The sequence below is a fragment of the Hirundo rustica genome, chromosome 3 (assembly GCF_015227805.2).
Source record: "Hirundo rustica isolate bHirRus1 chromosome 3, bHirRus1.pri.v3, whole genome shotgun sequence".
NCBI lineage: Eukaryota > Metazoa > Chordata > Aves > Passeriformes > Hirundinidae > Hirundo > Hirundo rustica.
Window position 1 is genome coordinate 59,617,221 of NC_053452.1, and position 25,657 is coordinate 59,642,877.

General features: G+C 36.9%; 1 protein-coding gene across 9 annotated transcripts in view; it reads right to left on the minus strand.

Annotated features, from left to right (window-relative positions):
- Positions 1-25,657, minus strand: part of EYA4 (EYA transcriptional coactivator and phosphatase 4) — a 142,169-nt gene that overhangs the window by 60,612 nt on the left and 55,900 nt on the right. For 8 of the 9 annotated variants that reach the window (XM_040060085.2, XM_040060083.2, XM_058419715.1 and 5 more), the window contains exon 3: positions 5,878-5,927. In XM_040060085.2, the coding sequence (XP_039916019.1) occupies positions 5,878-5,927 (50 nt within the window). Of the gene's footprint in view, positions 1-5,877; positions 5,928-22,467; positions 22,702-25,657 lie in introns of those variants that run through there. The other variant, XM_058419717.1, reaches the window with a different exon arrangement.

Below are 25,657 nucleotides of genomic sequence, written 5' to 3' on the forward strand. Positions count from 1 at the left end.
TTGACTAGTTTTTCTTCCAGTCCCCAAAATTATTTCTGACAATCTTTCAATTTAATTATTCTGTCTTTTCATATAAAAATTGTTTTACTGTGTCTGTTGCTCCTTATAGTGTGCCCCAAGCCCAAGAAATACCAGAAACCAGTCAAAAATTCTTTTTTCCTGGCTAAAGATTAATCTTATTTTTGCAGGTATTCCCTTCTGGATTTGACCAGTTTTGCAGAAATGCTGAATCTGTAAAATTGAAAGAAATGCTTTCATTTCCTTTGGTCATATTGTGTGTCTAGCTGGTCTTACAATAAATCGGCAGAGCAACAGGTGATTGCTGGTGGACTCTGCATGGTTTCCCAGGAGAAGAGGGATACAGTAAGATGTCAATAGAAAGAAGTTCAAATAAACAGCATTTCAAAAGTGCCTTTTGAAACCTTACATGTCTTTTGAAACCTTACTTCAGGATGAGAGGAATCTCACCTTCAAAGTCTAAATCAGGGTCTTCTTAATTACTCATTTCCTCAAATGAAGCCCATTAATCACGTCATTATGATCTACAGATTATTCAGTATTGGATACAGTGGAATTACACTTCTGACTCAGAACAGCATTATCCTCTGGTCAAGATAAGCCACATGTGGTTCACAAGACAACAAACCCTTACCTTCTCAAAAGCTCCTAAGACATGGATGAGAAGAAAATTAAGGAGCCTAATGTGTTTAAACAACATATAGGAAAGCCAGATAGACTGGTATGGTCATTTTTACTGTACAACCAATACTACTTATTTTTTCTATTATAATTGCTGAAACTTTAATTACAATTTCCATAGCTATTGCTGGCTTTTCTTATTTAGCAGCTCAATTGTAAGCTCCTCTTTACTATGCAAAAATAATACTATGCATCTCTTGAACTGCAAATGAATGGGAAGGCACTGCTGATCCCAGTACTAGGAACCAGTATGCAGACGGTCAACTGCTTTCAAAGTCATGGAAAAGGCATGAAAGCTTCATTACAGAATCTGTCAGACGGCTGTAAAGCCTGGATTTGGACTTAGGAGTTACAGATCAGGTAAATATGGGCCAGCCAATGCCTGACTGAAAGAATGAACCATCCCTGTGATCAATCTTAGATAAGACTGTTAAGGTCTTGTTGAGGGAAATACTTGGTGGAAGAAATCTCAGATGTATTTTAGTTAAAACTGATGAAAGTGAAACACGATGATCTGGTTGTCTGGAATAAGATGCAGAAGATACATATTACTTTTATTTTTATTTTTTTTTAAGTGTATGAATGGTCCTGGAAACACTGTTCAGTAATGCATACATGCACCATTAGCACAGCTCAGATAAAGTGAACATCACATCCACAACAGTGCGCCCAAACTGCAGAGGAAACAAACTGTAGTCAAGTGAAGTTAATGAGAAAACTGTGCTAGCTCTCACTGACATTCAAATTCATCTTTTTACTTGTGAATACATTAATGATAACAATTGTCTCTGGATGTGTATGTGCACTCTGCATCCTGCCCAATGAAAAACCATGAGCAGGTATCAAAATCAGACCAGTAAGCAAATATGAAAGCCTACTTCTCATTCAAAAGTTTTAAGAGAGACTTTTACGATGAAACAGAAACAGGAATTCCTATCTTTTAAATCTTTGTGCACATAAAAGAGTGGGTGTTGAAGAACAGAACAGCAATCATCTGATGAACAGCTGCAATCTATGCTAAGAACCTCACTGAAACCCATATTACATTGAAATATTGGAGGTCTTTTTAAACACATAAAGAATCCCTGTGCACTTTTTTACATAACTGCTTTATCTGGCAACTTGATCTGTGCATATGATTCAATATTTACCAGTGATCATCACTGGAGAATTTGTAGCTTGGTAACACAGAGGGATGAACCCCATCTAACTGGTGTCAATGTAGTAATTGTAGCGCCCTGGATTTACAATCTTCTTACAGCATCTGATAAAGTTTTAAATGGGAGGATTTACTTAAGACTCACTTCATTTCCTTTTCCTTTTTTTTTTTTTTTTTTTTTTTTTTTAAAGTATGTAAAGTCAGGAAGAATGGATATTACTGGAAATATTGGATCCACCAATGGATTACTTAGTAAAATTCATGCAATAAAATGGAGGCCTTCTTGCTCTACAGGGCTTTATTTTAACTTACTAATACAAAGACCTATTGCCCTTCTGCAAATATACAAGTAATGTATTTTTGACACTATGTATCCTAAGTATTCCTAAATTGATTTGCCAGCTTTTATCCATAACTTACAGAACTACTCATTAAAACCTTCAAGTTTTCCCTTTCTTTCTACAGATAGCTTTTAGACAACATAAATATCATAAAGAGGGAAAATATGTGAACTATTCAGCCATTTTCCTTTACCCTTCCAGGAAAAAGAGAAACTCTGTTTAAACTGTCAGAAAATCTCTGCATTCTGCTGCAGTCTTCCATCCTCTCCAGATGGTAAGGAAAACATGATTTTTTTCCTATGATCAGCAAACTTTGAGCAAGCAGTAGAAGACCCTTACTGAATTTCCATTTGCAGTAACTTCCTCTCCCTCATTTAATTTCTCTCCTCCCTATTTCATTTTATAGCCCAGAAAAAAAACAATACTTGCTCTCCTATCTCAATTCCTGATGCGACTTTGGTCTTACAGTGGGATCTCTGGCAGACCTGGTGGTATGAGAAGGAGGATTTGGGGGTAGGAGAGATGCATTCATCAAGCAGAATGCTATCTCAAAGAAAGATGCTGCCCTGGCATATGTGGCCAAATAGTCATGCTCTTGCTGAGTGTGAGCAAGAATCTCAGACTTCATATTTATCATTTTGCCAGACTTCAGAATCACACATATTCTACATTTTCACAGGTCACATGGTATGAGGTTTTAAGTGTAGCTTACAGGTTTTAGGGCAACAAAATTCTTCCTCACTAGAATTAAAATGGCTTTTCTATTATTTAAGTAAAAAGGAAGGTCATTGATAACTCAAGTTAACTTTCAAGCACTGCACTAGACTTCAGCAATTCTTGTATGACATTAAATTTTACTTAAGAGCTGTTCAGCACACTTGGGATTGATACCATCATAAAGTTACCTGTCATATAAGAAAATTAAGAACAATGTATGTTTGTAGGCTCTGAATACAGGAACTTCTCTCCCTAACCTTGCTAGTGAATTTGATACAGGACCAACACATCAGGATTGTCCACCATGCTACTCCTGCCTGCTCCAGCCTTGCAGTGGAACAGTTGGTAAATCCCAAGTATTCACTGCCTCTGTGTCACATACCAACATCCCCAGAAAGCATTTTGCATGACTGGACAACTACCCTGGCTTGAAAGGTGAATTTGATTTCTACTACAGAATTAGGGAGAAAGAATTACATAATATTGATACAGCCACAGTATATACACTGTATACATAAATACACAATACATACACTGTAAGGTATAATGCCACCACCAAGGTATAAAAGGAAGTATTCACAACCCCTTCATAGGGGTTTGATTGAAAACAACTCCCAAGAAACTCTGACAGAATTTGTAAGACAGAGTTGTTTGTGAATCAGAATGTCTGTCAGCAACACTGAAGAGTCATGTTTCCTTTTGTGTTTACAACTCACCTATTCACCATAACTTCAATTCTTAATTACAATTAATTTGTGCAATTTATCTGTCTGTTAAGACAAAAACCATTTTCTCTAAATAAATACTGGCAAGGTTGATTTTTACTGCATGTATACATTGTCACTTATGAAAAACATTTTTTGATATGCTGCATAGGTTAGTATATCCCTTAAAAAAATTTAGTAGTCACATCTGCAGTTTGAATGTTTCTTTCTAACAGACAAACCCAGGCCAAGCAAGACAAAGAATCTGCTGATACACACATGTCACTCCAAGAATTCTCCTGACAAAGTTCCCACACCCAATTTAATTACTTCCCTACTGTAAAAACACTTTCCATCTGCATTTATTGTAATAGTTTCAAATCCAAAACTAACAGACTATAAAGCTAGCTAAATAAATGAATGATATTGGCCTTAGGTCCCAAGCCAGGAGCTATTCTGTAAGGCTATGTGTCTCCAGCATTCATTTTTATGCTGATGTTTCATTTTATGTGCAGTGTTTTCACTTAAGCCTTGTTTAGAGAAGAATTACCTTGCTCCAGGCTCTGAAGTGTGATGTGCCACACAGAGCCCTCTAGTGCCACTCCAGCCCAAGGTCTGTCAGAGATTCCCCTCCAAGACCAAAAGTCACATCATCACCAAAAAATCCCACTTCAGGTCAGGCTAGGAACACTAATTTCAACTCTATCTGATATATCCTCCAACTGAGGCTGAAGAGCTCTAAATGAAAAGTGTTTCTGTTTGAAAACGCACTTCAAAAACTATAACTACCTGATTGACTATTTGTTACATGGGCTCTATTGCATGTTCAGGAGAAAAAAAAAAAAAAATTACCTTATTCCTCAGACTTGGCATGAAGAATTTAACTACAGTTTGTAAGAAATTTCCTGATATGCAGAGGTAGTAACAGGACATCGCATTCTGGGTCCTCAGGTTTGTTTTCATCACACTTTGATGAAATTACATCAGACTGGAATTTATAGTTTTTAAAGGCTTGAGATGAAATAAATAGTCTCATTTGGGCAATCACAACACTTAAAACTACATATGTGAGTGTTATGCTAAGTTGGGATTCTCCATGGTCTCAAAATACTCAGAAGGAACTTGACCTTTATAATAAATTTTAATTCAAAGCAGCAGCCCAGCAGGTAAGTTTTTCCTTTAGAAGTTACTGAAGGGCAAAGCAGGTTTCCACTGAAGTCCAGGTCAAAACTGCTACTGACTACACTGAAAGCATACTTGGACATTGAACTATCTCTTCCCTTTTCCTTCTTACCAAACTAAATGAAAAGACATTATAATAATAGACATGAGTTAATCAAAGAAATTCAGATGGTGCACAGTGCAGCTCAAGGCACAGATACTATAATGGCCTTGGATATTCCAGGTGACTCTGAGAGGATCTTGCTGCAATAATTAAGGAACATAGTTAAGATATAGGAAAACTGAATTTTTAGTGACTGTGTCAGTGAAACATCAGGTTTATTTTGTGGCTCTCCACTCACAATGAAAGCTTCTGAGTTTTTATGACCCTGAAATAGTCTTCTACACAGAAGCAAAACAAAGACAAAAAGCAGTCACTAAAAATTGAAGAAAACTATCCACCAGCTTATTAACCCCCAGGAAGAGGTGCATCTAAAACAGCTACTGGTTCACTTGCTCAAAATTATCCATACAGATACATATGTGTGTGAAACATGGAAGTTAATCCATTTCTTTTTCCCATTTACATGAAATTAGAAACAACTGTGCTGGAAAGGAATATGGCTTCTTTCCAGCTTATGAACACAGCATGTTTTTCACATGTGAAAACAAAATGAAGTTTTGGTAAGGGCAAATTTTCCCAAATAAATAATTAGTTTTCCACACTGTAAATAAACTATATCTTCAATAAACTTCAAGGCTCAGGTATGCAGAAAAGGGATAACTGAAGAAAGTGAGATCTGATCACACAGATTTAATTATACTATTTAATAGTTGGGATGCTTTTTTAATTGAATGTCACCATTCAGTGTTATGACATCATCTAAACTCAACAACCCAGACTCTAGGCTGCATCTTTGACTGGGAAAAGAGAAAAAACCCTTTTCCACAGTGAAAACCATTACAACTAATCTAACCCCTCATTCAATGCAAAATGTGACTCTGTGACTCTGATGCTACAAATCTGCAGCACAGCTCGACCTCGCCCTCCGCCACCGCGCCACAGTCAGTCGGCGTTGGCCCTCCAGCACCATACCTGGGATTCTGCGGCTCTGAACCATCGGACTCTGGACACGGCTTCTTTACCTGTAAAAGCAAAGCAGTGCTGGTTAATCTCACTTGAAGCACAACTTCCTGTTGCTCCCCATTCACGCACTTACAGCAGAACTTAAAGCGGATCCTGCTCTGCTCACCGTGGTCTCTATAAAATATTTCCCGCACTTTACAGCAGCAGTTTGCAGTACTAAACAGTGTGTTTCATTATTATCCCATGAACAGCTGCCAACTGCACTTCCCCAGGCTCCATTAGTAGGTAAAATGTCCAGCTAAAATAGCTTGGGGAGTAGTCTTAACTAGGAACAAAGAAACCAAAGAACCAGGTTCCTCACTTTGAAATGAGAAAGCCGTACTGTTCTCAGCTTGGCCAAGAAATGTTTCCCCAATTGATACTACTTCTGTTTCCTGCTAAAACTCAAAATAATAAACACCAGGTTCTGGGGCAAAGAGCACCATTAGTTAAATAATTCATGCGGTATTTTTAATTTTGTGAATCTGCTAACTGTATGTTAACTATATTTTCCTATTGCATCAATGAACACATGCACCATTTTCACTCATATTTGCAATATGTAAGTACATAAAAGGAAATTTAGCTTTCAGTTTGATCTCCACATTACAGTACTGTAGGCTGAAACCATCACTGTCAAAAAAAAACCAAAAAAACCAACCAAACAAACAAACAAAAAACCCCCAAAAAACCAAAAAAAAAGGAAACTCTTCTCTTGCAGTCTAGGTATCTCCTTGGGATCTTCATGATTTCCAGCAAAAATTTAATTGTACCTTCTGGTAATCTAAATTATTTGCATTTTCAGCAAAGGAAAAAATCTTTTTCTCACTAGCTTGCTAATGGAAGATCCAGGGCTCTGTGAGAGGTTTCAAAGTTCCAGTTTTAAAGCCACCTAGAAATACCACTCACTGAGACTCACTTGGTGTGAGATACAGAATTAAAAAAACATTCCCTTTACAACCAGCAAGTTCAATGACAAGTTTCAGGGTAGCTTTCATCAAGAAACTCTTCTATACTTTTTTTAAAGTATACTTTTTAAAAAGTATTTCAAAGGAAAAAAAAAAAAGTGACTTTGACACACTTCTACTGAAGTTATTGACAAATGACAAAACATTCACCAAACAGAAAAAAGGTTTAGACTAATGCTAAATATTATATATATATATATATAAAATCCCTTAGCTGAATGCCATGCCATGTCGCTCATCAAGATGAGACACTCATAGGGCATGAGACACAGTCAGGGATCACAGAAACCCAAACCTGACACGCACTATTTCATAAACATTCAGATGCAAACATCATTGCTGTAGTTTGAGGTTAACCACATTGTTATTGAAGTAGTGTAACATCTGAAATACAACAAAATACTTCAGATATATAAGCATATGACCATCTACCATGAAAAATACCTTCAGTGTACATTATATACAAAGATGAGAAATAGTTATTTAGATTACTGTACTATCTCCTGAGTGTCACTATCAGAGGGAACTGTTCAAAAAATATATTCAGAATCATTTAAAGACACTGAAATTACAATAGCCTCTCCTTGACAGGATGTGTATAATTTCAGAAGCAGTTTGTCTCGACTGAGTTACAGAGAATTTGACCAGAAAAATAATATTTTCATTTCACATATAAAATATAATTTTAAATTATTGAAAACATAATGTATTTAGACCTATAAAATACAAAACAATAACATAATTAAAATTAATTAGAAAAATAAGTATATGCTTAGTAGCTATGTAGTATAAACCCTAGCTGTGCTTCTTTTTCCATGTCCCTTTAGCACACACTCACTTAGAGCATATTTTTGCTATCTCCTTGCTCTTAAACTTATACATTATACATTCCTTTCCAATTTCCTTGCTGTTCTGTGGTTGCCACCAATAGCACTGTCTCTCATATCTGCACTGGGGCTCAGATCTTACTCCCCAGGTCAGGAAAGTTCAGCCACTGATTTTAACCAGCTGCTGGAGAGACCAGTGTCACCCAGACACCCCAACACCCAGATTTTGGCATGTCCTGTGGTGGGAAACTACCACAGAAGCCCAAAGATAGTTCCAGCACACATTAACATAATCTGAGCACTTTTAATATACAGAATATATGAAGACCCCTGGTTTTCCTGGGCAGGGATGTGAGACGCAGTAATTGGGTACTCTCAGACAAGTTTTCCTAGCACAGCTCACGCTACTACGGCATTTTGTTTTGACCAACATTACAAAGCAGTTGAAATATCTGAAAGATTATGCTTCATCTGCGTAAATTAACATTAAATATTAAATTAACATTAAACATTTTAAAAAGAACCAAAAAAACACCAACAAAAAACCCAGGTGATAAATGCTGATAAAAGTTGAAAGGTCATTGCAGAAAAGGCACTGACCAATTGTATCAAAACAACTCCCTTCCTGTGCAATGCAACAAAATTGGGAAGAAAAAAAGGAGTATTTTTTATTTAAGAATATTGCAATGAAAGCAAAATACTTTAAAAAGTGAGAATATTTCAGGTTTGCTCCTTGGCATATAGGTGATGCAGTTCATCTATGATCATTATCTGAAGAAATGTGCAGAGTATAGATTTGGCTTTTCCTCTGAGACTAAATGTAAACTTCACTGTGTATCTTTAGGGTCCCTCTTTGAGAGAAAAGATTTAATAAACAAAAATGTTATTTCTCAAAGAACGAACGGGCATAGGATTTTCTTTCAAGTCTCCATATGGAATGAACACCATTTCTCTTCAAGGCTACTCAAGTAGCAAAACAAATTCTGTTATTCATAAAATTATGCCACCCTTGAAGGGGTGAACAGAAAATCACTGTGAAAACGTCTGATCAAAGACTAAATATCGTTTCCTTTGTCTTCAGCTGCAGTTTTACCTCTTAATCTACCTAGCTGACTGTTTTCAAAATAATTAACTTTCACTAACACCACATTTATTTACATTCTCATGTGTTAAATGCTATAAAAAGAACTTTTTTCTTTACTCCTGCTCTGTTTTCCTTCTTCCCCCCCCTCTGTTTACACAGGTTTTCTCACCATTTTAGTTAAATGCATGTTGAGAATCATTCACAAGATTCCAGTTTCAGTTTGAATTTCGTTGAACTGCACTGAACTTTCCTACTCTGGTTGCCTGCTACAAAATGCTTGAAAAGTTTCAGCTAAAAGTCTTTAAATAAAAATATTTGTGAGAACAGACTGTTGTATTCATGTTTTGAATGTCATGTCATTATGCTGCTGATTGGCTTCAGCACCTGAAAGTTGGAGACAAAATCCCAGAACTGAAAGGAGAGGGAGAGAGTTTCTCCCAAATTTGTCCCAAACCAGGACAGTTACCAATACTCAGGAATTATAATTTCTGTGAAATGGTGCCCACATTTATTTCAGTTTGTAAGATTCTCAAAGGCCTGTTGGTGAACTCCTGTTGTAGTCTGGCTCCTGAATTTCTGAAGATCCTATCTGCATTGAATACTCTCCATCTCAAAGATGCTGATGTTGAATGAGCCTCAGGATTATTTCTGAGTGCCAGGAAAACACCATGCCGTCAGGAATTTGACATTATAAAAACTGTCCCTCTTTGCTTTGTTGGTTCTATCTCCCACTGTGCAGTACCCTGGGTACAGGGTACCCAGGCAGTACCCTGAAAAAAAAAAAAAAACCCTGTAGACTCAGATGAAGGGAGGAAAAACAAAACAAAACAAAACAAAAACAAAAAAAAACAAAACAAAACAAAACAAAAAAAAAAAAAAAAGGAGAGGGAACAGAATTAAAGGGACAAAAGAAGAACGGGCTCTCCATGGTGGTGAAACTAAAGCAGAAGCCAAGTGAAAAAAATGTGACACATGTAGGGGGTGTGGTGTGGACAGCAGAAGAATACTGAGACTGGCTGAGATGGAACACCACAGTTTGCTCTCCTCTCTTCTAGATTTGGAACTAAGACCACAAACACAAGCCTAAGCACTCATCAGATACCTGTGAAACTCATTACAAAAGTAATTAGTGACCCATCTGCCCAGAGCAGCAGACTAGTTCTGCTACCCTAGCTGTACTGAAGACCTAATTAATGATCCAGGCTGGGAAACAACACTTTGAACTTAGAAGGCTGGGTATAAATGTTACATTTACATAGAAAAAAGGAAGTCTCATTTGGCTTCAACTTTTATTTAAAAAAATCAAAGTTTTATACAATTTCTACCTTAACCTCTGACTTGGTTCATCAGAATTCAAATATGAACACTGTTTTAAAAGTGTCTGATAATTTGAGGTCACTGTGAAAAAGACAAGCATTTATTAGGCAGCAAAGACCTGCAATAAAAGTATATGATAAACATTTATATGATGAAGTATTTATATTAATTGAGCTTTGGATGCTTCATCTTTAACAAAGATAGAGTGAGGAACATTAAAAGAAAAATCTAGCTATGCATTCACTGAAAAAAAAGACACCCCCTAGAAAGCCTAGGATGTCAGGTAATAAGATCTGCACTATAATGCGTAAGAGGCTGAATTTCCACAGGTCATATTAATTCTGGCATTTCCTTGCTTCTGATGTTTTTCTTTGCAACATTACCAACTTTTAACATGATTTTATTGGACCCCATTACAGTAAATGTTAAACCATGAAATGGTCCTGCTCTGTGAGGTGTTCTCACACACACACACTGGTGGTATTAAACTTGTAATGCAACACAGGTGAGAAATCCCTTCTAACACTTACAGCTGAAAAATCTTGCCACATCAGCACTAAATTATTCTGGCAATGAATCTGCTGAGTTCCCTCATCTACTGCATCAATTATGGCCTTGAGGATCCCTCCTAAATCTGGGGGGTTGCAACAGGGCTGAGTAGAGCCTGCAATGCTTTGGGCCTGGAGCAAGCAGCTACATGTGGTAGAGCTGTGGAGGCTCTAACATGAAGGAGACAAGAACGAAGAAAGAAAAGTACTTTTTGCGGACCCGAGGACAACCTCAAAGCACATCTTTGTGCTTGCTCAGCCTCTGTGATTGCTCTGGAGTATGGGCAGAACAAGTGCTCTCCGACTGCCTGGATGACTCCCTACAGCAAATTACTCTGAAGAAAGCTGAGCCATCTCTGCCTGCTGTCCAGAGAAGGGACTGTCTGTAGAACAACTCCAGGAGAGGATGGCATGGGCACAGGAACAATTTGATACAGACATCAGGTAGAATATCTAACTCAGAATATTAGTGACACTGCAATGAGAATGAATAGTAAAGAAAAGTAGTTCTCCTCAAATTTTTTTTAGATTCTGATTTTGATAGTGTTTACGTGGAGTTTTATAACCATCTTGACAACAAAAACCTTAACAGAGACTGTCTTTACAATGCCTTTGTATATATCATTTGCCAAAGATCTCCTTTGCTGCCATGATATCATGGATACCACAAAACAAATAATGTCATTTGCTTGAGCAACAAAAACGGAGCAAGGGCTTGCTTACAGATAGAGTGCTGGGATTTAGTCACAAATTGTAGCCCTGCAGAAAATATACATGCTTTTAATTTAATTTAAAAAAACCAAAACAAGAACAGCAACAACAAAATAAAAAAACCCCACAACTGAACAACAAATATTATTGAAAATGAAGCAGTTTTTTGATTACTGAGTTAAAATAATACTCCAACTATGTATGTCCTGTGAAGACAAAATCTCAGTGAAGCTTCTGCAAAATCAAACATATGCTGAGTAGACCTAAAGAAACATCTGAAAAGAATTCTAAATAATCCCAAATTCTGAACTGATTTTTTCACAGTAGTTCACTATTCTGCCACACTTCCATAAATCTCATAAGGATTTCACTTACTTAAACCTAGTGACAACAATAAAATTATATAATTTTAAGTTTGTATTAAAATACAGTATTAAATGAAATTAAAATGCATATGAAAATCCAAGATTATATAGTTGTGCACAAGCAAAATTTAGTTGAATTTCTGATGTAGTTAAAAGCCCAAACACTGAAGCTACTGTAGAGTGAAAGAACTTGAAGCAATAGAACATTGACTTTTTTCCCTATTTTTCACAGTGCAAAGACTGTACATAACTGTATTTTATCTGAATCACATCCTGAAGTAGATTTGTCATATTTCAGCAGATCTGAAGAGTTCTGATTGCAATGGAAGAATGAGGAAAACTATGCTACATTAATTAATTTAAAATTCACTGTTGAAGAAGTTGGTTGTTGGTTTGGTTTTTCTTAATAAAGTTCTATATGAGCTAGTTCTCTAGTGGAAACAAAATTTCTGCTCATCACATAAACTAGATCTAGCTATTCAGTGGTCTTTTTTCTTAGTAATGAAATCATTATGCCATCAACTACAATTGACAACTCTAATCAATACAAGATAGAGGTTTGAATATTAATTTTTTAAAATGAAATTAAAGTGCAAATTATTAAAAGTTTTGACTATGAAAGCAGACCACAGATGCTGACCTTTGCATTTTATGTAGCACAGTAGAGGAGACTTCACATTCAAAGGCATCACTTATGTTTCCATGCCTCTAAGGGGTGAGAGCAAGGGATGGGAACAAGGATAGTCAGTGCTGTTCCACCATCACGTCTGTTTTCCAGGCAAACCTTTCTGGAGATAGATTTGTTCTTGATGAAATACATCATTGCTACCTTCCTGCCTCCCCTCCCTCTTGCCACAGTAGTATAGTAGTAAATGTGGTCTGCACCACTATGACATGTACACCTGATTTGCAAGGAAAACTAATCCAGAAGGGATATATTTAGTATTAAATGCCTACAGTTCAGGTAATTGATCTAGGCTTCCTTTACGTCTAACAGAAAAATACAGATGTATTTCACCAGTCCTAGAGTAGTCATGTATTTCAGAGAGAGGGGAATTACACCAAATGAGCTGTAACTAATGGCTTCTACTCTCCACTTACCTGCTGAAATGCAGGTAGTTGGGAAACACTGAGGAAATGGAACTGTGCTGCAAAAGAGAGAGGGACAAAGCCTGTGTGTCTCATGACATCCTCCATGAACTCCTTCCTCTTTGTTGGCAGCACTGATTATAACAATGGCGAGAGATGGCTCCCATAGAAGTTGCATGTTTTTGAGCCTCAGCTCCTTTGAACCAGTCACTGAACTTGATAATTTTAAGAAGGAGCTATGACTTAAAAAGCATACAATAATCTTAAATGCTTCCACTTCTTGAGAGGACAATCTTCATGACTCTCATAACATTTCGGATTTTCTGTACAAATTGCTGCCAAGAGCAGTGTGGACAAACCAGGAACCAGTCTATGGACAACCCAAAGAGCTGCAAAGAGGCATTGCATTTCCTTTAGGTCTCATTTTACCAGGCTGGAATGATGAGAAGTGACACACTAGAGCTCTTGCTGGTGTGCATATTACATATACATTGAAGTTAACGGGACTTTAATCAATCCAGGTAAATGACTTTTTCATCCTTCCAGTGAGACTATAATGATTGCTTCTTTTGGGCACACTGCACAGTCTTACCATTGACACAAGCCTTTGTAAAACATAAATCAGAAAGCTTTAGCCAATAAAAAACTCTGTTTCTATTGAGAAGTTTTAGAGAATGAAGGTATCATTAAGGTGACATGAATTGATAAAATCTGAGACAACTTTAACTCCTCAATTTTCTTATTCATGTGCTATCGTTGGGGACTAAACATTCCTTCCTTGGTAAATTCTTGCTAGTGGAAGGGTTTCCTACGTGTTTGTTTTTGCAACATGACTAATGGGTTCACACAGTTCAGAGCTCTAAGCGTCTTTAAAATCTTTTATACCTGCAAACATTTTTAAAACACATTTTAAATTGCCTTTGGCACAAGCACACTAAAAATATCTGAGGGTGTAACAGTCAAGTCATAATTTAAATGATTGGAACCTGTAAAGTACTAACTTCTACACTTTGAAAAGCATTTATGCATGCACTGTGGGAAAAACTGGCATTCTTTTTTTCTTTTTGTTTGTTTGTGTACAATGAAAGAAGGAAATATGCCTTCCCTTAACTGATGGGTCAGGCAGGGCAAATGCCACACTACAATGGCACTTTTTGTTTCAGCCTGGGTTACCTAATAGCTCAGAGCTCACAGAACACTTTTTCCCTGCAGCTGGGAGGGTGGGCCTGGCTCTCTTTGAAAAAAGAGAAGAAAAGAAAAGAGGAAAAAAAAAAAAAAAAAAAAAAAAAAAAAAAAAAAAAAAAAAAAAGAGAGAAAGAAAGGAGAAGGAAAAAGAAGGGAGGAGAAGGGAAGAGAAGGGAAGAGAATATAAGGAAGGAAGGAAAGCAGTAGCTCCCTATTCAGATGTTCCAAAGGCTAAAGGTTTGGAAACTCCACCAGCCTGGAGCTCATTTATCAACAAATTCAGATTCAGGATAAAATACTAAAGCATTAACACTGTTTTTCTCTCATTCTCTTTTCTTTTTATTTCTCTCATGTTATTTTCCTAGATCTCTCCCTCCCCGCCACCTCCACTATTTCTTAAAAAATGCCCACACCAACCTAAACACAATCCTTTGGCTTTTTTTGCCTTTTCAAGTCAGTACTGTACCTCAGTGAAGCTGAATTTGTAAGTATATCCTTCGTGTCTTCCTGGTATCTCCAAACTGGCAAGCAGCTGGAAGATACCATTCTTAATCTAGACATGGAAAAATGCTTACTGTTTTTACTTCAGTTATGCTCCCACGATGTCCTCCACTTTAGTTACAATCACACCAATTTTTTTTTTAAGTATTTGCTTTTTAAATATCAGCATTCCCAAATGCCATTCATCTCTTTTCAGGAAAAAAAAAAAACCCAAAACAAACAAACAAACAAAAAAAACAAACACCAAAAAACATACTGAAATACAGGAAAACAGCTATGCTGTACAATGCTTACATCTTGTGATTCCTCAACTCCACAGAAATATTGTAAGTAAACTAGGTGTACCAAAACTGCTTTGGAGGTATCGTTCAATATTCAAAGGAATACCAAGTCATCTCCTGTTATATACATAAAATTCAGAGCCTCCTCAGAAAAACTGAACTTACTTTCTTTCCTCCTGCTTTTCAAAACCAACCAGGGCCAACAAATGCAAAGAAAAAAAAGAGTAAACTTTGAAGCTGAAATTTAAAGCAATGAAAGTCAGGAAGTTCAAAAGTTAATATTCCTATGGTTGTGTTAACTTGGCCATGTTGCAGATAGATCATGCAAATACTTCAAGCTATTTTGTTAAAGACCTATAGTACTGTGCCATAAAGCATAATAAAACATGCTGTTTTCTTTTCATGTGGAAACCAACTTGTATGAGGAAGAGTACAGTGTATTTCTACTGCTAATGCTGACCACCACAAGTCAAGCATCTCTGCCTCAAGGCACTTCTCTCTTCTGACAATGCTGGTGTGTCATTGGAATCCAGCTTCCCCTTAGTTCACCCAAGAGCTTACATAGTGACCCCCATAGGAACAAAGGACAACTTCTCTCCTGACTCATTTGCCTCATCAGAAAATAATCCGTCTTTCCCCTTGAGATCAAAGAACACTTGTCACAACTTTTCCATCCCTCTCTTAGATGAAATTTAAACAAATGGCTTTGTCGATCATCTCCTCTTTTCTGTTCTTCACTATCCTGGTTTCTACCAAGGACTACATTGATACCCCACTGCAGTAAGCATCATGGTCTCACATGTATCAAACACTCATCCGCCGACAGATGATGAAATCATACATGTAAAATACTCCAATTTAGCAAAGAATTTCTTTTACTCTCCTTGTACTCTTTTGTTTGTCTTCTGTGTTTTTAATATACGTATTTACATGTGCTATGGTTAAAGAAGATCCGCCCCCAGAAAATGTGCCTTATTCTTGGTCAAATATGAATTGTTTCTTAGCTCCATTGAGAGCTAACCCACAAATGCTGGGCTGGTTTCAAGTAAGCAAGTCTAAAAACCCACTATCCTCTCTGTCTTGGAGAAGCATACTCATCAGCTGCATTCTTCATCCCAGAGCTAAAGGGACTTTAAAGACAAGGACTGTGGTTTTGAACTGTATTCAAAAAGCTCAGGAAAAGAAAAACAGCTCTAATGTGTTCACAATACCCTTACTTGATGTGACCTTTGTACTAATTAGTTTTCAAGCACTAAAGACTTCATAGAAGTACAACCAGTTTAAGAATGAATGAATACCTGACTCAGATCATGGTCTGACAGAATGGGATGGAATAGTTTGGGCACACTGAAAGCATTGTATATGGATTCAGCTACATGACAGATTGATTTATTGGCAATCCAAAAATGTTCCTAGGCTGAGGTTTGAATTATTCCAGACAACACGGTAAGCTCTTCCTACAAGTTCTTCCAAGTTTAGCCACTTGTTCACTGGTGCCAGTTTTGCTCAGATACTTTTCAGCCAACTTTTCCTCACTTTTGGTAGTTTTACCCAAGTTGTATGAACCAGATGTAATGGTAGGAGACCAGTTATTACCTGCAGTGCCTGCCAGCATAATCCACCCTGTGTGACCTGTCCATCACACATATGTCATACAGAATCAGAGGTAATGTTGCACATGTCCTCCAGAAAAGGAGAGAAAGTACTGCAGATTTTCAGTACACTTCTTAGTGTGCAGCTAGTAAGATGGACGCAAGTCACTTCTTCGTTTTTTGGTTCCTTCTTCATCTCTCAGGAGAGACAACTGTATTCAACTGACAGTGTCGTAAGTGACACAGAGTAGCAGAAAGATAAGAAAATGTAACTGAGCATTATTCACAGGTAATTAGGAACATCTGACTTCTTCATTATCTAAATGTTGATAATTTTTATCAGTAAAAAATACCTGTTATTCCCTGTGCTCCTTCACAGCTCTGAAAGGCAAGAGCACATTTATGGTGAGTACGTGTAGGGAGACCTGAGAATACAGAGAGGCTCTTTGTGACCAACTGCAATGACTGCGGAGTGAGATCCAGGTCTGCCAAATTCCACATGGGCTTCAACAACAGCTGCCTGAGGAGATGCTGTATTCACTCCTCCAGCAAAAACCATTCCCTGAGCAGAGGGGCTGTCAAGCTTGGGACAAGCCCACAAAGATTTAAGTTTAGGCCTAAATCGGATTGTGGTGTTTTGGCCCATTACTGTCAATGCAACAATTCAGAATAATGAAGGTAAGTCTGAATATGCCTTTGTAGGACAGGAGGCACAATTAATGCCAAGAAGCAACAGGTGGACAGAGCAATAAGACAGGTTGGAAGGAGATGAACAAGGTAATATGAGCAGGTAATATGAACAAGAATTTAGCCCAGCACCTGCCTACCTATTAACAGCTGGCAGAGTCCTGTAGGCATTGTGGAAGATGGGAATTATGTAAAAGCCATACTAAAATAAAATAAAACTAAAAAACCCCCCAAAATTAAAACCAAACCAAACCAAAACAACCCACCAACCAAACAAACAAAACCAACCAACCAACCAAAACAAAACAAAACAAACAAAAAAACCCAAAACCAAACAAAAACCAACCAACCAACCGAAAACCACCACAAAGTCCCAATAATAAAAACTGTTCTGCTATTCAGTGATAGCTTTTCTCCTGGTAGTAGATCAAAGGTAGTCAGCTATAAATATCTGAGTTTTCCACAGATAATATCTATGAATCTGATCATGAACAAATAATTTGGTCTATGAAAACAGCCCAAGCTGAAGTCATCAGCTAATTGTACACCACTAGTATTTTTTGCACAATGCACTGAGGCCATTCCAATTAAAACCACCTGCTTAAAGTGTATACAAATGACTATGCTACAAATGATTTTAAAAAGTGTGTTCAAAACTTTTGAAAAAAGTGGAAGGATAAGACAATAAACAAGTGCACATCATAGTCTACTTAGAAAATGACCAAGCAAATCTCCTGTATACTTACAGCGAACAGCTGTGTTTTTTCTTAGCTCCATACATTTCTGTTCTCCCACATTACAGAAGCTAATTTGTTTAGAATTTTAGCAACAATTTCTAGCAGCTGTTGTAACAATTATAAACTACATCAGATAACTAAGAACTTCAGCAACATATTTCTCTCATAATAAGGATGCAAAGGATTATTTGCAGTTCAAACTACTTGATGGTGAAAATGAAATAATCAGTTTTTTATGGCCCAAATATTAACCAACTGGTAAAAAAATAATTTCCTAGAGGTCAGATAAAAGGACACACAACACAGCAGTGTAAAATCTCACAAATACTGGATATAAACTAAAGACCTATTCACATGCATTTGTATCATCAGGGAAGCAATTTTACTTTGTTTCTGGTTACTTTAATTTTCAGTGTGTTTGGAATATGTCAGCAAAAGTGAAAAAAAAAATGCTGCTAGGATATGAGTCTTTTTTTTAAATTTTATTTTTAGGGGTATAAGGAAAATAATAATAATTTAGCAAAGGCAAACCACAGATAAAATCCTTTCTAATAAATACATAGAAAAATATACTTCACATAGTGTGCACTATAGTTACTGTATGCTAGGAAGCATACAGTAGCAAACTCCTATGCAGTGAGACTACTTTTTATACATATGATTTAGATTTGATTATTCAAATATTAATGAACATTTACAATGCAACATTCATTAGAAACTCTGCTAATATTGTAGGATTAAAATGTCATTCAGGGAAATTAATCATAAAAGGATAAATGATTAATAGTATCTATACACAGGAATACAACATGCATTTGGTTGTATAGTAGTAACAACAACACCCACAATTAGAAATCCCATTAGGAATATTTAATTTTGGCTTTGTCACTTGCATTATGCAGTAATTCTTAGCACTAGTCAGAATACCTGAATTTACAGCATAAAGTATGTAAATAAATCTCGAACTATCTGCTAATAATGTATTTTTCATTATTAGCCGAGGAGGATAACATCAGACGCAATATAGCTCTTCAAATGCTGCTGCAAGAAAGAACCACTTGACAGATCATATTTCAGCTCACATGTAGGCCAGTTTTGTCTCTTTTTCAGGTTTGAAAATTTGACTGGTAATATCTCACTAAAGATCTTTTGTATATCCAAAGAGATTTTTATTTTTAAATTATTAATACTGCTATATTAAAATGCATAATTTTAAAATACTTGAAAGTATGTTTTAATTTTAAAGGTGTATTATATACAAAATAGTTGAACTAGCTTTCCAGAAGCAATCAATTAACTTTGTCGGGGTTTGTTTTTCCAGATTCTTACCATTTTGTTTATATCTGCTCTCCTCCAGTAAATTCTTTAGCCAGCAGGCAATTACTCAGAGTAAAGAATTCTTCCAATTTATTTTGGATGGTTTTATAGACCCATCTCAAGTATTAAAGAAAAAGAACCTCTTCAGTTTAGGAAAATGTAACGACCAAGATTCCCTAAACTCTCAAAGCATTCAAAACAAAAATAAAGAGACAGCTTCATAGTGAGGGATAAATTTCATGTACCCAGAGCAATGCCCAGGAGTTACAATAAAGTATATTTTCAACACATCTGCAGCCATTTCTCCCACATGAGTCTGTGCATTTGCTCCTATTCCAGACAAATGAGCAAGTGTCCTTTGTCTCCGGCCAAATCTCCTGCATCTTTCCTCTCTTCTCTCTTCTCTCCTGTTTCCCCACCCTGATCTTGGAATGTTTTGGCCACGAGGTTAAGAAAGATTCGCCCATTTATCACAACCTGCCAAGCACAACAGGGTCACAGTCCCAGCCCCAGTCTATCACTTAGCTAATCCAGCCTCGGCACAGGCAGGAAACTTCAAAGATATTTTGCCACAGGCAAAAGTTACTCCCTATTTGCTTTAAAATCCAAGTATCAATCAAGTTAAACTGTGCTTCAGTGGAGCTAGCAGTTAGAATGTTCAGAGCAGCATGGACATTTGGTTCTTAGCTGTGGCTCTAATTGAATGCAGAGCTCACCTGGGGTAGCACTACAAATACTCCAAGCACAGCAAAAATCTCGTTAATGGGACAATTCATTTTATCCATGAGAACACCCTTGATAAAAAGAATTGTTCAACCGTTCATGTAAACACACAAAAGCACCTTCTGGTGCATGTGTGCAAATAAATACAGATAATATACACAGAATCTCTGTTTTTGCTAAATCACTTCAGATTATTTTACCTTCCAAGGTTTTATTATGAGTTATACCGGATCGGCAGCCAAACTTATGTGATTGCAAAGTTAATGACTTTTAAATATCCCTGAAATTAATGTGAAGACCAATTACAGATTTACTACGAGAACAAGGAAAGGACTTCAATATCTAGGAAGCAAATTATCGATTAACCCTAGGTAAAATAATATGTAAATTTTACTATCCTGGGACTCTGCCTAGCGATTTCTGTTCAACCTAATGCAAACAAAACAATAATTATGCTTTTTAAATTAATCCAGGTTCTTCTCCAATGTGTATTTTAAACTGCATCCTTCTAGGGCTGAAAAGGCATCCATCTTAAAATCAACTTCCTAAAAAAATCTTCATTTTTTCTGCACATATTTAATTATAATTGAATAATGTATAATTATGTATTAATTCAGAGCAATGACTGAATATTGCAAAGAGAAATGAATCAAGTAGATATTATCATTCATGTTAAGCTATTACTGAAATGTATGTTATTTATTTTTTCCAGCAATATGATCAAAAATATCTTTAATAAAATAAAATATAAAAAGGAAGCAGTAGGATATTAACTACAACATTAAATTCTGCAAACTGCTCACATACCTTTTGTACATAAATTTAATACAGCCATGCTCTCCTTTTATTTAAAAATACTGAAACAATGTTAAATTTTTAATCGCTTGTGAATAACATTTACTAAGTAAGTTTAACAATTCAAAGCTTAAAATGGAACAAAGTGCAAATTATTTATTCTTCCAAAGTAAATGTAAATTCAATAAAATTACGTATAGCTATTTGCAAAGAGAACAACAGAAAAAAAATGATAGGTGAGTATGTGAACGAGACAGTATGCAGGCTTTTCATCTGCTTCTTCTATTTAACAGTATGTTCAGACATTTTCACATTTAAGAAAATAACTTTGACTTCCAATTTCTGTAACAGATGAATTAGCTTCCATGTATGCACACTCTAACATGCATATATATATCTGTGCATGATCACACTAACATACAAACATACAGATGTTTTCCAAAGCCAAATTCAAGTTCTTTTGCTTGAAATTATCCACATTCACACAGGGTTGCTGCTATTTGATTTGCTGTACCATTTAACAAGATATACTATTATAAATCTCAAATTATCTTGGAAAAATTCTTTGGCAAGAACTATTTTTTTTAATTCAGGAATATAAAATATTACTTGGTTTATATACCCTTTTCTAATTTACATTTGATTTACTTTAGAAGAAATTGTAACGCCACAAAAATTACTGAGACAGTCAAAAGCTTTTTGGATGAAATGTATTTCAGAAAATAGGGAACAGACCAAGAAAAGAAACATGTAACTGGATCCTGCGGCTTGCTGCTTACCAGACCACAGGCACAAAATCGAAGAACTTACTGGCTGTAAGAATTTGTCATACCTTTCTTCCAAAGAGGTTCCCTACCTATTGCAGATCCCTATGGCTGTAAATGCCTCTTTACAGCTGGACTAAATTGCCTTGCTCTTTCTTTCCTGGGACTTTGCTTGCTGCTCTAGGACAATAAAACAGCCCTCCCAGAGTGAAACCCGGCTGAGTTTCCCTGAATGAAACAGACATTTAAGGAGCAGTAATCCCCATAGCAGCTCCCACCGTGGCCTCTGCACTGCTGCTCTTGCTGCGTGGACCCCACGGCAGGAACAGCATCTGAATACTACAGCAGCACATGCACTTAGGTTCCCTGAAGAAAGTTTTAATCACAGTTCATTCACAAAAAACGGTCTGTTCAATTCCAAGTGCATTAAAAACAATAGATGACGTTGCAGAGACAGCGAACTGTGGAGGAGGTAGGACCGATGCTTTAGCATATTTACATTTCAGCATTATTTGTTCCAAATGCAGGTCTAATCAACTTAGAAATTAAATAAATGGATTTGAATTAAGTATTAGGAAAATAAATTTATTTTATTGTATCCTCAGTTTTTGTAGCCTAGGTATAATTGATTTGAAGACAACTTATGTCTAGACACCTGTCTCAGCCTACTGGCCTTTAAGTATCTCTTATAAATATGTTATTGAATAACACACCAAGGAACTGCTCAGAGATTAGACAAAATGTGGTATTTGCAGCACAGTATAAAATGACACATTTTACTTCTTACAGTACTTAACAAGTAACCTCACCTGGCAAACAAAAGCTGCTCCTTTCCCTGAAAGAACCTGATGAATCCAGTCCTGTTACCTATATAAACTTCTGCAATCTAGAGCCACCATGAACAAGTACCTTGTTCCAAAAGCAAGTTTGAAACTGCTACTACAGAAATTAAAATCAAATCTCCTTTTCAGAACAAAATCAGAATGGGAATTAATACTCATTTATATTTCCCATTTTATCACTAAACATTTGCATCAATATTGCAAATTAAAATCCATCATAACCTTACCTCAGTAGTCTCTGAAGAACACAAACCAATTCCCCAGATATGCAAAGTCAGTTTCCAGGACAAAAAAAGAGAAGAGAATATCTGTTACGTTTCACATTAATTAACTTCCACTTTAGAGCAGCTAAGGTGCGCAGGCAGGTTTTCGGGACCAAAAAGCTTTTGCATCAGTCAGCTAGGATTTTTTAAACTCAGGAAAACTGAAGACACTTTGTTCTTCCTTGAACTGTCATGCCGAGCCTAGCACAGTCCAGTTACTTAAGTTAACTAGGAGGAGATCTAGATAGTAAACAAGCTTGGCTCTGTCCAATGGCTTTCCACACCCTCCTGTTTATAGTAAGATGACTTGCATTCAGAGGTCACCCCATCAACAGCTCCTGTCTTTCAGTGGGTATCTAATGTGCTGCATTTATCCCAAGGCTCTTTTAATGAAACCACCTTCCTGGTCCCTGCTCGCCTGCTGTCGCTATGACACATCTGCTCCTTATTGTGCAAAAGCCCTATTAAGCGTTAAAATATACAGAAAAGTCATACCTGGACATATATTCTGCAAGTAATTCAGGTATTTATAAGTGCTTACCTTGTCTGTGAATATTAGCAGCAGAAAATCTTTTTAAAGATCAAAGAATTTTGCCAGCAACATTCATCTTGTGAATAAAAGAAATTCAAGAGGAAGGAAGATGGATGTCATTGTTTGATCTGGATTTAAAACTTTTACAAATACTCCCCAGAAGGATAATGCATGTGTCTGTGCCAGATAATATTTACTTGAATATGTTAACATGCTGGAAACAAGAGATGAGGAGTGCCCTCAAGCTCTGCTGTAAAATGATACAGAGCCAAGAAAAACAAGGGTCAAGTGCCAGGACCCTAGTGAAAACACCAAGTGAGTTCTGGGCTGAAAGAATACATGGAATTGATGGTTCTTAAAAAACACAGTACATCCACAGCAGTATACAGCCTCCTAGCTCTCTTTTTTTCAGCATACAAGTGCTACTGGTTACAAGAGGTTTGTGATCCAATTGGCAATTGTTGTTTCTTTCACACAGCACTGCAAACCAAAAGAATAAACCACCTGAAAATTGCTTATTACAACAGATAGGTCTAAATTAACTGTATCTTAAAATGAGGACAAGAAAATGGTGTTTAGTACTTTCTTTCAGAAGTCTTACAAAAATAGGAATTCCAAAATTTTGCCAGCATTTTTCCTCACTCCTTAGCCACTGGGCAGCACTAGGAAGTTCAGCCTTGTTTCAGTGGGGATGTGAAACTGAAGATGGCACTCTCTCCCCATGCAAACACAAGCCTGACTGCTGCTCAAAAATGCTCTTTGAGTGAAAGTTACACCTGTAGCACATTTTCGGCACCATTTTTTGTCACCACTGCAGCATCAAAATGACAGATAGCAGCTTGGCTCTGCTAAAGCTAATAAAACATGATTGATGAACTGGGCTAGAAAGCCATGTCAGTTCAGATTAGGATATTTGTGCCATCATTTGATGGGTTCCACTTTTTACTATTGGAATGGACTCTCAGGACTATAAGGGCCACTAATAAATACATCCATCCAGACTCCCTGATGCCTTTTTTTGTACTTAAATCTACCAATGAAGTTTAAATACAAAAGTTTTTTCATGTGAAATCTTGCTCAATTATTATAAAATACTTGCCCTTAGAAATACAATATACTTCCTCAAACAGGTGCCTGTCAGCTGCTATAATCTCATGCACTGAAATCCAAGTAATCCTCATTTTACTGCATTATGTGGTATAATGAAGGCTCACCTCTTTGACAATGAAAACCCACTGAAGCATATTTAAAGTAGTGGGGAGAGCATAATCAGTGTTCAGCTGTTGTTTTTGACATTAGCTTTGGGCATAACCTCATTCTTAACTGCTGCAACAACACATCGGATGTGGAAGGTGCCTAATCAAGGCCGGTTGAGGCTTTCAGCACCAAAATAAAGGAAAAAGCTATTGCAAAAAATTCTGCAAAAGAAGACTGAAAGCACCAGGATGTACACAAACAGGGGGCTCCAGAGCTCCAATCCTATTCAATGAATTGCAGAGTCCTCAGAGTAGTGGAGATAAGGAGTAGCAGATAAGGAACAAAATTTGTCTCTTCTCCCAGGCATCAGGCAGAGGAAAACCAGCCTGGGCTTGGACTCCACCAACAGTTAAGGAGCACACCACCGCTCCTCTGCCCACCTCTGTGTGCAGGAAGTCCTCACTCAGCAGCTTCAAACCAAAGCAGACTGTTTGCCACTCCCTGCCACCGCTTCACCTCTGTATTCCCATTTTCTGTCAGAGAGAAATGCCAAGAACAAAAGGACCAAAGAAACAACCACCAGCCTTCCTCCTTTTCCCAGCTACACAAGACAATTTTATTGTTTCTTGGGTCTGGATGCCTGGTGGCAAAGTACAGTCCCACACACTTGTGAAGGTGTTTATCACCTATGCCACAATTTGGCGCACAAACTAGCAGTGTAAAGAGACAACCAGAGAAAATTATTACACCTACAGCATGTGCTCCTTTCTCAGAATGACTGACAGGGAAAACACTGTCCCAACATGCCTGTGATGGATTAACTTCTCTGCAAACTGCGATTATGAAGGGGGAGATGTTTTTTATTGACATGTAAATCAGAAGCTTCTTCATGCCCCTTATTTACAGCATCATTATAAGGACACAAATGTAACAGAAAGGAAAAGAGCAGACATTAGCAAAGAAAAATTGCAGTCATTTCAGAAAATATGAAAGCATGCAATGTTAAGTATTTTGAATTTCTCAGTTCTGTAACCAAAACTGCTTGGTTTAGAGCCACAGTAGTGAAAATAACTTCCGAAGTTATTTTTTCCTGTTCTAAACTTTGTATTAGATGCTGTTGTTCACTGTTTGCCTGCAAAACAGAGAATACCAAACCAAAAAGAAAACCTCGTCAGCAAGCCTTTATATTTTAAGCAATGTCACGAACTGACATTGCCAGGTTGCAAGTTGCTTTTTTACTGTTCCTTCAGATTTCATTATAGGATGTGAAGTATTTCTCAATGTACACTGCAGGGAAAAACAGCAGCAGCACATTTTGTTGCCATTGAGCAACCTTCTCTAATACATCCTGAGAACCACCACAACCATTTCCCATTTTGAGTCAGTATATTTTTCAAGCAACAGAATGATAAAAATCACAAAAAA